This window comes from Aotus nancymaae, unplaced genomic scaffold (assembly GCF_030222135.1).
Source record: "Aotus nancymaae isolate 86718 unplaced genomic scaffold, 86718_ANA_hifiasm-v0.15.2.pri h1tg000004l, whole genome shotgun sequence".
Classification (NCBI taxonomy): domain Eukaryota; kingdom Metazoa; phylum Chordata; class Mammalia; order Primates; family Aotidae; genus Aotus; species Aotus nancymaae.
The window spans coordinates 60063938-60079491 of NW_026988415.1; the positions used below are offsets into that span (position 1 = coordinate 60063938).

General features: G+C 34.7%; 1 protein-coding gene across 3 annotated transcripts in view; it reads left to right on the forward strand.

Moving 5' to 3' along the window:
* Positions 1-15554, forward strand: part of APOOL (apolipoprotein O like) — a 74804-nt gene that overhangs the window by 44153 nt on the left and 15097 nt on the right. For all 3 annotated transcript variants that reach the window (XM_064362758.1, XM_064362756.1, XM_064362759.1), the window contains 4 exons: positions 1938-2042; positions 6978-7097; positions 9977-10031; positions 11469-11567. In XM_064362758.1, the coding sequence (XP_064218828.1) occupies positions 1938-2042; positions 6978-7097; positions 9977-10031; positions 11469-11567 (379 nt within the window). The remainder of the gene's footprint in view (positions 1-1937; positions 2043-6977; positions 7098-9976; positions 10032-11468; positions 11568-15554) is intronic.

The following is a 15554-nucleotide window of genomic DNA, read 5'->3' on the forward strand; positions in this document are numbered from 1 at the left end:
TTCTTGTAAATCTGTTTTAGTTCGTTGTAAATTCTGGATATCAGCCCTTTGTCAGATGGGTAAGCTGCAAAAAATTTTTTCCCATTCTGTTGGTTGCCGATTCACTCTAATGACTGTTTCTTTTGCTGTGCAGAAGCTCTGGAGTTTAATTAGGTCCCATTTGTCTATTTTGGCTTTTGTTGCCAATGCTTTTTGTGTTTTGATCATGAAGTCCTTACCTACGCCTATGTCCTGAATGGTTTTGCCTAGATTTTCTTCTGTGGTTTTTATGGTGTTGGGTCTTATTTTAAGTCTTTAATCCATCTGGAGTTAATTTTAGTATAAGGTGTCAGGAAGGGGTCCAGTTTCTGCTTTCTGCACATGGCTAGCCAGTTTTCCCAACACCACTTATTAAACAGGGAATCCTTTCCCCGTTGCTCGTTTTTATCAGGTTTGTCAAAGATCGGATGGTTGTAGATATGTTGTGTTGCCTCTGAGTCCTCTGTTCTGTTCCCTTGGTCTATATCTCTGTTTTGGTACCAGTACCATGCTATTTTGATTACTGTAGCCTTGTAGTATAGTTCGATGTCCGGTAGTGTGATGCCCCCCACTTTGTTCTTTTTGCTTAGAATTGACTTGGCTATGCGGGCTCTCTTTTGGTTCCATATGAAGTTTAAGGTGGTTTTTTCCAGTTCTGTGAAGAAGGTCATTGGTAGCTTGATGGGGATAGTGTTGAATCTGTAAATTACTTTTGGCAGTATGGCCATTTTCACGATATTGATTCTTCCTAACCATGAACATGGAATTTTTCTCCATCTGTTTGTGTCCTCTCTTATTTCGTTGAGCAGTGGTTTGTAGTTCTCCTTGAAGAGGTCCTTTACGTTCCTTGTTAGTTGCATTCCTAGGTATTTTATTCTCTTTGTAGCAATTGTGAATGGCAGTTTGTTCTTGATTCGGCTCTCTTTAAGTCTGTTATTGGCATATAGGAATGCTTGTGATTTTTGCACATTGATTTTGTATCCTGAGACTTTACTGTTGCTTATCAGTTTCAGGAGATTTGGGGCTGAGACGATGGGGTCTTCTAGATATACAATCATGTCGTCTGCAAATAGAGACAATTTGACTTCCTCCTTTCCTATTTGAATACCCTTTATTTCTTTTTCTTGCCTGATTGCTCTGGCTAGAACTTCCTGCATTCTTAATTCAAATCAAGTCATAGCTAAAGCAAAGATCCCTTTTTGCTTTAGATTAAGCATGAAACAGGTAAAGTGGAATGCATTGGGAAAATCAGGAGCAAAGCATTTATAATAGAAGGAATTCATTTTTGTGGATAATGTTTATATAAATTATATTTCAAGATGCAGCCTGCAATACCCATTACTCCAGACCACTCTTATCCTTTACTTTCTTCAGGGCCTTGATCAACTTATAATGTACCACATAGTTTATTTATTGTCATTTATCAACTTATAATGTACCACATAGTTTATTTATTGTGTTTATTGCCTCTCTCCTCTTTACTAGAATGTCATTTGTATGAGAGCAGGAATCTTTGTTTTGTTCACTGATATATTCTAAGCACTGAAACCAGTCTGGCACATAGCAGGTGTTCAATTAAAGTTTTTGGACTGAATGAATAGCAAGACCAATCCCACTCCATCCTTCAAATTTTAGTAATTGTTAACACTGCTATATTATTACATAATAATAATCCAGATAAATATATTGCTATATTCCTTATGAAGTAGGTAATTAACAGACAGGTAAAAATAGTACTCTGCCATCCAGTATGAGAAGATAATATGTCTTAAAAATGTATGAAGTAATTTGGAGTGTTTGAGTATTTAATATATTAAAGTGAAACCAATAGATTTCCTGAGATTCCTCCAGAATTTGTTAGGAAATAGAAGATGGAAAGCTTTTCAACTAAAACGGTGTTTCTGATATATCTTTCTCAGATGGGAAAACTGACAACCATGCCTGCAGGTGTGATTTATGCATCTGTAAGTGTACATGCAACCAAAGAAGAGGAATCCAAAAAGCAGCTAGTGAAACCAGAGCAGGTAATTTGCCTACAAAGGTTTATGAACTTTGTATAATATCAAGATGACACAAAAGCTGTATTTTAAAATTATCTTTAATCATCAAAAATTTCTTAGAAGTTTTTATTAGGTATATTTTATAAGTTGAGAGAAATTGTTATGAAGTATCTTAAAAGGCGGTATTTAACTCAAACATTTAAAATTCCAACTGGTGATTTTTCTTAATGAATAATCAATAAGTACTAGAGGGTGTTAGACCTTGTAGGCTGTCTGATTTTTCTTTCTTGAAAAACTTATAAAGGTACATTCAGTATTAGGAAACTTCAGTTTAAGAAATTCATTAAGATCTCAGTTTTGGAAGTGACCTTAGATATTTTGTAGATGAACCTTCTGTATGGCATTGTAATTCCCTCTATAGTAGGCACATGTAGTGGCCGTATATCCTCTATGTGAATAAAACTCTAGGTAAAGGAGCCTAAAGAGCCCATTCCATTTTCTGAATTCTCTCATTTAACTAAAGGTCCTTCCTTATGTCAGACAGAAACTTGTCTCATAATAACTTCCACCTGTTGGTGTTGTATGTCTTGCATTGGTGCCATACAGAAAACTCGTTCTCTCTTTCAAAAAACAAGCCTTTAAATATCAGTTATACTTTAAGTAATTTGCTTCCAGGATAAACATTTTAAAGCATTTAGTTGCTTCAACTATTTCTCATACATCACAGCTTTGTGTTCCTGACTGTCATCAACAGCCTCTGCCAAGCATGTTCAGGATAGTTAGTGTTTTCTTCTGGTGTAAGTACTTTGTTTTTCTTTTTTTCTTTTTTATTTTATTTATTTTTTTATTGCATTTTAGGTTTTAGGGTACATGTGAAGAACATGCAAGATTGTTGCATAGGTGCATACATGGCAGTGTGATTTGCTGCCTTCCTCCCCTTCACCTATATGTGGCATTTCTCCCCATGTTATCTCTCCCTAACTCCCCACCCCCACTGTCCCTCCCCTATTTCCCCCCTACAGACCCCAGTGTGTAGTGATCCCCTCCCTGTGTCCATGTGTTCTCATTGTTCAACACCCGCCTATGAGTGAGAACATGCGGTGTTTGATTTTTTGTTCTTGTGTCAGTTTGCTGAGAATGATGGTTTCCAGGTTCATCCATGTCCCTACAAAGGACAGGAACTCATCGTTTTTGATGGCTGCATTTTTCTTTTTAAAAAACATGTTGTGTTTTTGGTGCCATGACTTGGATGTATGAACCAAGATGTGTTTTGACTGCTACACGATAGATTCAGACTCTGATTTCTTCTCTTCTAGATGTTATATTTCTATTAATGCTGTCTAAGATCACATTAGTTTTTATATTTGAGTGCTCAAAATCAACCATGCTCATAAGCAGCTTTTGACCATGACATAGTAAGCGTGTGGTTCTCTAAAATTCATTAAGCCTTTTTACATGGGCTACTGGTAAGCTATGTCTCATCCCAGTCTGTACAGGCATTTGAAATTTTTGGATTCTGTTGAAGGTATATTTATACCTGTTTAAATTTTATCTTGTTGATCTGGCTTATCATGCTAGCCTGTTTAGCTGTAATTGTGGTTACTAATTCTATTCAACATTGTGCTTTTTATCTCTTCCCACTTTGAGTCACCCCTAAGATTTATTTACACACTTAATAATATGTTTTTGAATCAGGCCTGAATTTGAACCCTGATTCCACAACTGACTAGTTAGATGACACTGGACAGAATTCTTAATGGTGTCATAAGTATTCTGTTGTGTGAATGTACCACCATCAAATAAATGTAAAATTTTCATAAATTTTTGGAAATGTAGACTATTTCCAGTTATTGCTATTCTAATCAGTACTTGTCGAATCACTTCGTATTGAATCTATATATACGTTTATAACCATTTCCTTAGAATGAATTTCTAGAAGCAGAAGTGTAGGTCAAAAGGCACAAAAAATTGATAATATTGCTAAACTCAACATGAACAAAGGTAATATTCATAAATTCAACCAAAAATATTTTCCAAGCTCCTCTTGTATATATATGAGGCACTGTTTTAATCACTAGGTAAGTTTATTTTCATTAACGGTCTAGGGTAGAGTCATTTCTCTCCACACCAACTGATTCTAAGTATTTTTTTTTTATTTTTTCCTTTTATTAATCTTAAGAGAATGTTGGTTTTAAGCCTTCCTTGACACTCTCATATCTGGACAGCTCAAATCTGGGTAGGAGGATAAGTCCCTAATAGCTGAATTTAATTTTTGAAATTTTAAAATAAAGTAGTGCTGTTTATTATGGAATACACAGTATTCCTTGGTATTTATTGTAGTCCCCAAGTACATTTTATATATAATTTAATTGAATTACTTATTAAACAAAGTTAGTTGCCAACTGTGTGCTGGGGACTATACAGAAAGTCAGAATCTAATCCTTGAGGAATGTAGAATTTCTGAAGGGATGAAAATGTGATTTAGGTGCAACATTCCTAGATACTTTTGTTGTGTAAAGTGAGCTATACTTCTTGTTTGCATCTATAATAAAGCCTCTACTAAACCAGAATACTTTATGAATGAAGTGTTCTGGTTATGTGGTTATTTGAATCTTTTGTTAAATTTGTAACTTAACAGAAAATCCTGTTTTAATTCAACTCTTCTCACTGAACATCTTTTTAAATATTCTCAGTGTATTCCTGCCTTATATGCCATCTAGTGAACATAATTAAATCTCCTTGTAATAGAAAGCTCTGTAGGACCATGGGACAATCATTTTTTTAACCATGAAATCTGCAGTTTTCAGATCAGTAAAATGACTGGCAATTGGACTACATGTATATAGCCATCCCTAGACATCCCTGAACATTCCTTTTTCTTTTCTTTCTTTTTTTTTTCGAGACAGGCTGGAGTGCAGTGGCACGATCTCGGCTCACTGCAACCTCAGCCTCCCGGGGTTAAGCGGATCTCTGCCTCAGCCTCCCGAGTAGCTGAGATTACAGGTGCGCGCCACCATGCCTGGCTAATTTTTGTATTTTTAGTAGAGACAGAGTTTCACCCATCTTGGCCAGGCTGGTCTTGAACTCCTGACCTCGTGATCTACCCACCTCGGGCCTCCCAGAGTGCTGGCATTACAGGCTTGAACCACGGGCGGATTGCTTGAACTCAGGAATTGGAGACCAGTCTAGGCAACAGGGTAAAACTTCATCTCTACAAAAGATACAAAAATTAGCCAAGTGCTGTGGAGGTGTGCCTGTAGTCCCAGCTACTCAGGATGCTGAGATGGGAGGATTGCTTGAGCCTAGGAGGGTGAGACTGCAGTGAGCTGTGTTCATGCCACTGTGTTCTAGCCTGGATGACAAAGCAAGACTGAAAAATAAATAAATAAATAAATAACGTAATTGGCAGGTTTTGATGGGGACAGAGGAGAGAGAACAAAAACAATGAGTGTAATAAAGTTTGGAATTGGGATGTGTAAAGAATAGAGAGGATAGAAACATGATGGATAAACATATAAGTAAATAATGTTGCCCACTCTGACACCAGTATATCTACATATATCTCCCCTTTCTATGGGAGAGAGGAAACTTCCCTACTTGCACTGTATCTGCTTTTCATATATAAAATGCATCTTTAATATAAAATCTGCATCTCTCATCTTCCTGATTACACATAGTTGCCAATATGGTGAGTTTAAGTCTAAGCATTAGTACAGAAAGAGAAACACTAACTCTTTAATCCTGGTATGGGTAGTAAAGAGTCATTTAATGGCAAAACAATACATTTCTGACTTAATGCTGGAAAAACTTTACCAAACTGACATTGTCCTATGTTTTATATAGAGAGATTTTTTTAATTAGAAAAAAAACTGGCATAAAATTGTATACATTTACCTTATACAGCATGATGCTTTGAAGTATATATACATTATGGAATGACTAAATCTCTCTAATTTACATATGTATTACCTTAAATAGTTAATCATTTATGTGATGAGGACATATTACACCCACTCTTAGAGTTTTCCAAGAATACAATACAGTATTAAGTATAGTTTCATGTTTGTTGTTGGTAAAGGACCAAATCCAAAGTTATTAATCATCTAGTTCCTTTGCTGTTGATTTGTAAACTTCATTCTTCCCAGTTATATCTTCATCAAACACCAAATTTTATAGGAGGATTTATACCCTAAATATAAAAGCAAAAAAAAAGGGTTTTTTTTTTTTTAAAGGAAATAAGTCCTTACCTGCTTAAAGTTTTCATTGTTCTTTTTTTATATTTTTTATTAAATATTAATTAGAATCAAAAGGCTGTTCAAACTATGAAAGGTATGAATAATAATAATATGAACCTACCACCCAATTTAAAGGAAAACAAAATCCCCTGTGTTCCCATTTCATTCCATTCAGAGGTTACCATTACCCTGAGTTTTTACTATTATTCCCTTTTTAAATTTTACCTTATATGTCTGTTTTGCTAAGCAGTATGTTTTTTGGGGTTTTTTATAGTAACATTATATTCCTGAAATTCATCTAAATTTTTCCATGTTGCTATAATTTTTATATTTACCCCCTGATTCCTAATATTTCTTTGTACGAATATACCCCAATTTATCCATTTTACTGTGGATGGGCATTGAGTTGGTTGTAATTAAATTGTTGCTGTGAATGTTATACATAACTCTGGGTGTGCAAAATAGTACTTTCTCTAAATATACATAGGAGTGGGACCACTGGGTTATACTATATTTGGCATCTTTTACTTTCTGGGTTTTAAATCATCTTTATAAACAGTTTACTACATCATTCCTATATTAAAGATGGTTTTTAAAAAGTATTTTATCAGCATTTCTAGTTGTTTTTAGGAAGGAGGCTGATGAGGATTCCTGTTCTGCCATACTGCCGATATGGACAGTCCAGCTAGTTTATATTTTTGACATGAACATTTTTTGCCTTTAGCTCCCCATATATACTGCACCACCGCTCCAGTCTAAATATGTTGAAGAGCAGCCTGGTCATTTACAAATGGGATTTGCTTCCATCCGCACTGCAACTGGTCGTTATATTGGCTGGTGCAAGGTAAGTCATTTCTGATAGTGGTTTAATATCAGAGATTTCTGATTAATTGCTATTGATGTGTAGCAAACTAATCCAAAAACTTAGTGGCCTAAAACCACAACCATTATAGTACAGCTTACGATTTTGTAAGTCATGAATTGGTCAGAGTTCAGACAGATGATTCATCTGTTGGATGTTATATTGACAGAGGTGGCCCAGTGGTGTTCATCTGGCAAATGAGCTGATCTAGACAGTCCAAGACAGCTTCATTTACATCTCTGGCACCTTGTTAAGGATGGCTGGAAGGCTGGATTCAGCTGGGATTATTGACTAGAATGCCTACACATGGCCTCTCAAGCATGGTGATCGCAAATAGGTCGTATATAACTTAACACTGGTAATTCAGGGCTCCTAAAGACAGTGTTACAAGTGTCCCTAGACAGAATTTGCCAGGCTTTTTACCTATCCTCAGATATCCCAGAAAGCCACTTCTACAGCATTCTATTGCTAAGTCACTAAGGCCAGCTCAGTTTTAAAGGGAAGGGAATTAGATGCCAACTCTCAATAGAAGTAGCAGCAAATAATTTGTCGCTATATTGAACCTACTATACCACTACTGCATAGATTAAAGTAGTTCATCAAGCATTTATGTCACCTAGCATGCACAGCATCACTCACTTTTTATGCGAAGTTCTTAGATTACTTCTGAATATTTTCTTTTTTGGCTAAGCAAAATGTTGTTTACTTGTTGGAGTTGACTCATAAGACCATTCTAACTACTGTAAACTATTGAGCAAAGTAGAATAAACCTTACTTTAATGCTTAGCCTTCAATTAGCAATATCCATCAGCAGAGTAGTAAGCTGATAAAACACTAATGTTTCATTAGCATCACATAAACATAATTGTGTTAGCATCAATATCTCCAGTGTCAGTATCTTAATGTTGGTACAAGTGTTTTCATCATTCTTACCTAGTAACCATGTGACTTTTCCCCAAATATAGCCTGATTGTGAACCATTGTTCTTTTTTAGTTTCTATCAATTTTCTGTAAAAAGAAATCTAATGAGCTTATGAAAAATAATGTATGCTTGGGTGAAATACCAAATCAATGAACTCTGGTGATTTAGATGATATTTTGAATATCTGATAAATACATGATGTTATTTTTGAAAACTAGTGGTTCTCATATAATTCTAGTGGTACTAGTTGTACTACACACTATTAATAGTTTGATCTAAGAGGGAAATACTTTAACCAATTATGGTCTGAGTCATGCCCCTATGACTATATTCCAATAGCTAAATGATTCAGACTTAAGCCTCCTGAGACCTAATTTTCCATAATGTTCTCAAATTTTTCTTGAGTGAGATAAAATGTTCCTGAGAGGTCTTTAAAAATTGCTATTGTAACCATCATCCAATTTAAGACTCAAAAGAATGTTTTATTCCATTAATATGCTGAAACAAATAGGTTGAAGAAAGGCAATTTCGAGTGCATTTCGTCCTAAATGTAAACAACTTTTCTTTTCTAATTTTCCCCTAAAAATATAATCTATTCTTTAAAAAATATGTCTGACTCAAATTTGTTCCACATTAAGCCTAGAATCATGTAGAGCAAATTCAATTCCTACTCCTAGCCTAGTGTTTTGAAATTTAGGTAACACTGACCCCATGTGGTAAAAATGAATTCCTTAGCAGAGATAAGGAAAATTTTTTTTAAAAGATGACTAATTTTCTTCCTTAATGGTTAAATGATTCCCAATCTACTGGTCAATAGATATTTTAATTTTGAAGGTGAAATATTCTCAAGACAGTCTCTACAGAAAAGTACTTCAACAGCAGTTAGCATTTATGCTGATTTGTACAATTTTAAACCAAGATGAACCTCTCCTCTGCATCTCTCTGATAACTATTAAAATATCTAAGACAAAATTATAAAACCAAGCTATCTCTATAACAAAAACTTATTTCTTTCCTGTCCAATATAATAATCTCTATTTTCTCTGCTTTCAAAATCTCTTTTGTTCTTGTTTTTATCCCATGATTTCATAGCAGCTAGTTCAGAGAAGGAGACCATATATTTGGATTGTGTTTTTTGGGTTCTTCAACAGAATACTACATGACCACAAGGAAATCATTTTGTGACTTCCTTTTTTTTCTTATGTAAGTGATATAATACCTAGCACTCAATAACTATGTTTAACACTCTTTTGCACTAAAAGAAATCGGTTGGAAACAGGTAAAATTAAAGATTTGCTTTAAAGCTTTAATTCCTCCAATAGATAAACATAGTTTTGATTTCTAGAGAATTTATGTTCCTGTTTAAAAACAGGGTAAACACTGGTCTGTGCAGGATGATTTCTGTCCTGAGGTAATTTAGGTTTTTTTTCTCATTCTAATGTACACTAAGAAAAGGGAGGAAGATGAAGCCCTTTGCTTTAGGCATTTTGCCCTTTTTTTCCCTCCACAAATCATCATTTGTTCCTATTGCATCTTTATTAATCAGATGTTGCTTCTAAACTGAAATATACCTCCCTTCTTACTTTATTTAAATTCCATTCATTTTTCTAGGTCATTATAAAATAAGATGACAAATCTTTATTTTTTTCAGTATCTTTTCTGCTCTGATTATTTCATAGAGATTACATTACCCATTTATATGAGAAAAATGGTATAAATGTTATCCATGTTAAATAGAAGGAAAAGCAGAAAATGAAAACAAACTAAGTAAATGAGTATTCTCATAGTAAATACATAAAAAAGCTGGATTTAGATTTGGACATAATGGTAAGTCAGCCTTTTAATATAATCTCAGAGATGCAGGCAATTTTATCTCATTATCAACAGCTTCAAAAATGCAGATGTCTTCCTCTCCCCCCCCCTTTTTTTTTTTGCTTAGGGTATTTATGTCTTTGTGAAAAATGGGATAATGGATACAGTACAATTTGGAAAAGGTAGGTGAGTGAATAATTAGAAATGTTTTATTGTGTTTTTAAATTGCATTGTTTAAATGCGAAAAAAATAAACTCGGTATGTTATCCATTGTCATGCTTTTATCAACTTAGAAGGTACTCTGTATACAAATTTGTTGATAATAATAGCAAAGCAATAATATGCATTATTCAGCAGTTATTATTGGCTAAGGTGTTGTACTAAGCATTTTACATAATTTTTGTCACAATTCTGTTAGTATTGGTATTATAATTATTCCCATTTTACAGATGAGGGCAACTGAGGTTTAGAAAGGTTAAATAGGTTATTGAGGTCACATAACTAGAAGTGGTAGCGCCAGTATACAAACTGAGGTCTGTTTTAACTACAAATTCTATATTATATATCATAAAGCATAAATTAAAAAACATGTCTCCATTGTTGCTAATTAGTTTAAGTGCTGTTTGCTGTTAAAATACATTGTATTTTGCTGTCAATTGTTAGGAAATGTTTTAGCAATCACTAACCCTGGAATAGTTAAGCTAATGGCCAAAAACCGATTGCATTTGACTCTTTAGCTTGTTAATGGTGTTTAGCAACAGATCCAGCTTTCTTATATTCTTGGCTTATGCCAGTTGTCATAATAAATATGTATAGGAGATAGAAAGATGAGCTAAAATTTTAAATGTTTCCATCAAGTTGATGATCTGTATTTGAATGATCATTATTTAATGTATTAGGAATTAATTCAAAATTATATTCCTCATCAATCTTGAGGAATAGGATTAAATATGTGATCGCCATTAAATAATTAACTATGATAGAAAATTGTACGTTTGGAACCAGAAACAATTTAAATATATAGAAAGCCAAGAAATCTGGACTTTTACCCACTCTTCATCTACTTTGCTCACTGATGATTGACTTTAACCAACAGCAGTGGCTGTCCTGAGGTTATTAGGGAGTAGTGGCAGTCCTGAGGTTATTAGGGAGTAGTGGCGAGCAAGGTCTGGTAGCTGTGTGTATCCTTAAATTATTATGCAAAGCTCCTTAATAAAGTATCTATTTCAGTTCTTACAGGAAGCCACCAGTGTTTGAACAGATAAAGGCAAAAGCATGTTCGTTATAGAGATATAATATATACACAGTCGGGAATTTACCTTATGGTAACCCATATTATGATGTGCCCTCTAGCATTACATTTCTTTATAGTAATAATTACCAGTGTCATTAAGAAAATAAATATTAAATCAACTATGGAAGGAAAATTTTATTTCGTAACAAGTAAATCTAGTTTTTTAGGTTGCTACTCATATCGTCATTATGTATAGCTCTTTTGAAGAGTGTTTAAACCATCCATTATTATCTTAGCAAGTCTCTTTAACCTTCCTACATTATAACTGTATAGAATGTTCAGCAGAATTCAGTTATTTATGTTAAATTTTAACTGATTTCTTGAGATGCTTATGTCTATCTGAAGAATCCTCCTCAAGATTTTCTTCCGAAAATGGGAGTTATTACAGTTTCAGGATTGGTGGGCTTGGTTTCAGCAAGAAAAGGTAAGGTTTTTAAAAGTATATTCTCTCTTAGTGCCATGATATTAGTTTCTGAATTTTATGGTCAAGAGAAAATCTCATATGCTTTATTGAATATTATCTGGATAGACTACTGTAAAAATTTTTAGATTCTGTATTCACAGCACGGTTACTTTTATAAGGACTTTGTGTTTTCAAAACTATAGCTATTCCAAAGGCTGTTCAGCATTATTAGCCATTAGGGAAATGCAGATGAAAATTAGAATGAGATACCATGTCAGTCCTAACAACATTGGTCAGGATGAGACCAAGCGAAAGTCAAATTTTGTCTCATATATAAGTATCTCTGTCTCATCTCTTTAAAGTACCCACAGAATATGGATGGTCATGACTGGGAAAAGTAGTTTGAGTGATTAGTATATATGTTTGCATTAAGGTAAAACTCTCAAATTTTTTTGGTAGTTAGTGACTTTTAAGGTCTTTTAAGAAAAAGTTACCTAGAAAACAAAATGACAAATTATAATTTTAATAGGAACAGCTATATATTTTTTAAAAATTTATTTTAACATTATCATACAGTAGATTCATACAATTCTATCAGTTTTACTATATACATAGCGTCATGTAACCATCACCACAAACCAGGATACAGAACAGTTACATCATTCCCAAAAGTGCCTCATGCAGTCTGTCTGTAGTCGCACCTTCTTTCTGCTTCTACACCCCAGAAACGCTGATCTGTTCTTTGTCACTGTAGTTCTGTCTTTTTGAGAATGCCATCTAAATGGAATACATAGACTAGCTTCTTTCACTCAGATTATCAAGATTGTTGCATGTGTCAATAGATTGTTCCTTTTTGTTACTAAGTAGTATTCCCTCATATGGATGTGCCACATTTTACGTTATCACTTACCTGTTGGACATTTGGGTTGTTTCCAGCTTTGGGTGGCTCAGAATAGAGCTACTATGAACATTTGTATACAGGTTTTTCATTTCTCTAAGCCCTTATTAAGACAGTATATTTCTCTAGTCACTAGCCATTTTGATCACCTTCCATCCAACCTTTGTCCACACTCCAGTTGCCAGACATTGTCCCCAAACGGAATTACTTATATTGGAAGACACAGCTCTGAGCTAGTCAGGAATATGATCCTTTTTTCGTTCCATATGAATTTTAAAATAGTTTTTTCTGATTCTATGAAGAATGTCAATGGTAACTGAATGGGAATACCATTCAATCTGTAAATGACTTTGGGCAGTATGGCCATTTTCACGATATTGTTTCTTCCCATCCATGAGCATGGAAAGCTTTGCCACTTGTTTGTGTCCTCTGTGATTTCCTTGAGCAATGGTTTGTAGTTCTCCCTAAAGAGGTCCTTCACTTCCCTTGTTAGCTGTATTCCTAGGTATTTTATTCTTTTGTGGCAATTGTAAATGGGAGTTCATTCATGATTTGACCCTCTGCTTGCCTGTTGTTGGTATATAGGAATGCCAGCACATTTTGCACATTGATTTTTATATCTTGAAACTTAGCTGAAGTTGCTTATCAGCTTAAGATGCTTTTGGTCTGAGTTGAGAGGGTTTTCTAGATATAGGGATCATTTCATCTGCAAACAAAGGCAATTTGACTTCCTCTCTTCCTATTTCAATACCCGTTATTTTTTTTTTCTCTTGCCTGATTGCCCTGGCCAGAACTTCCCGTACGATGTTGAATAAGAGTGGTGAGAGATGTCATCCTTGTCTTGTGCCAGTTTTCAAGGGGAATGCTTCCAGCCTTTGCCCATTCAGTATGATATTGGCTTTGGCTTTGTCATAAATGGCTCTTATTATTTTGAAGCATGTTCCTTCATACCTAGTTTATTGAAAGTTTTTAACATGAAGGGATATTGAATTTTATCAAAAGCCTTTTCTGCATCTATTCAGTTAATTGTGTGGTTTTTGTCTTTAGTTCTTTTTACATGATGAATTACATTTATTGGTTTGCATATGTTGAACAAGCCTTGCATCCTAGGGATGAAGCCAGCTTGATCATGCTGGATAAGCTTTTTGATATGCTTCTAGATTCAGTTTGCAAGTATTTTATTGAGGATTTTTGCATTGATGTTTATCAGGAATATTGGCCTGAAGTTTGCTTTTTTTGTTGTATCTCTGCCAGGTTTTGGTATCAGAATGATGCTGGCCTCATAGAATGAGTTAGGGAGGAGTCCCTTCTTTTCAGTTGTTTGGAATACTTTCAGAAGAAATGGTACCAACTCTTCTTTGTACCTCTGGTAGAATTCAGCTGTAAAGCCATCTGGTCCTGGGCTTTGCTTGGATGGTGGGCTATTTATTACTACCTAAATTTCAGAACTTTTTACTGGCCTATTCAGGGATTCACCTTCTTCCTGGTTCAGTCTTGGGAGGGTGTATGTGTCCAGAAATTTATCCATTTCTTCTAGATATTATAGTATATTTGCACAGGGGTGTTTATAGTATTCTCTGATGGTGTTTTGCATTTCTGTGGGATCAATGGTGGTATCCTACCTGTCATTTCAGATTGTGTTTATTTGAATCTTCTCTTTTTTCTCTAGCTAGCAGTATATTTTATTGATTTTTTAAAAAGCTCCTGGATTTGTTGGTTTTTTTTTTTAAGGGATTTTTGTGTCTCTGTCTCCTTCAGCCCTGAAGCTTGGTTATTTCTTGTCTTCTGCTAGCTCTGTGGTTTGTTTGCTCTTGATTCTCTAGTTCTTTTAGTTGTGGTGTTAGGATGTCAATTTGAGATCTTGCTAGATGTGGGCATTTAGTGCTATAAATTTCTCTCAACACTGCTTTAGCTGTGTCTCAGAGATTCTGGTACATTGTGTCTTTGTTCTCCTTAATTTCAAAAAACATCTTGATTTCTGCCTTAATTTCTTTATTTACCCAGAAGTCATTCAAGAACAGCTTGTTCAATTTCCATGTAGTTATATGGTTTTGAGTGAGTTTCTCAGTCTTGAGTTCTAATTTGATTGTGCTGTGGTCTAAGAGACTGTTATGATTTCAGTTGTTTGCCATTTGCTGAGGAATGTTTTACTTCCAATTATGTGATCAGTTTTAGAGTAAGTGCCACATGGCACTGAGAAGAATGTATATTCTGTTTTTTGGGGAGGGGAGGAGTTCTGTAGATATCTATCAGGTCCACTTGATCCAGAGCTGAGTTCAAATCCTGAATATCTTTGTTTATTTTCTGTCTCGATGATCTGTCTGATATTGACAGTGGGATATTAAAGTCTCCTGCTATTATTATATGGGGGTCTATGTCTCTTTGTCTTTAAGTACTTGTCCTTAAGTACTTGCTTTTTGAATCTGGGTGCTTCTGTATTGGGTGCATATAGATTTAGGATAGTTAGTTCTTGTTGAGTTGAACCCTTTACCATTATGTAATGTCCTTTGTGTTTTTTGACATCTGTTGGTTTAAAGTCTATTTTGTTAAACACTAGGATTACAACCCCTGTTTTTTCTGCTTTCCACTTGCTTGGTAAATTTTCCTCCATCCCTTTATTTTGAGCCTATGTGTGTCTTTGCACTTGAGACCTATCTCTTAAATACAGCACACTGGTGGCTCTTGTCTTTTTGTCCAGCTAGCAATTCTGTGACTTTTAATTGGGCATTTAGCCTGTTTTTATTTAAGGTTAATTTTGTTATGTGTGAATTTGATCCTGTCATAATGATGCTGGCTAGTTAATTTTGCAGACTTGTTAATGTAGTTGCTTCATAGTGTCATTGGTCTGTGTACTTTAGTGTGTATTTGTAGTGGCTGGTAATGATTTCTCTTTTCCATGTTTAGTGCTCCCTTCAGGAGCTCTTGCAACAGAGGCATGGTGGTGATGAAATCCCTCGTCATTTACTTGTCAGGTTGCATTTTATTTAAAAATAGAGGTGAATAGCAGATATCAGAGTAATTTGTTCTTGCAGCCTTCCTTAATAATAGTTAAACCAGGCAGAACTCTTGTTTTTACCTTCCCTAAACTGCAAATTTGCCTGCAAACATTC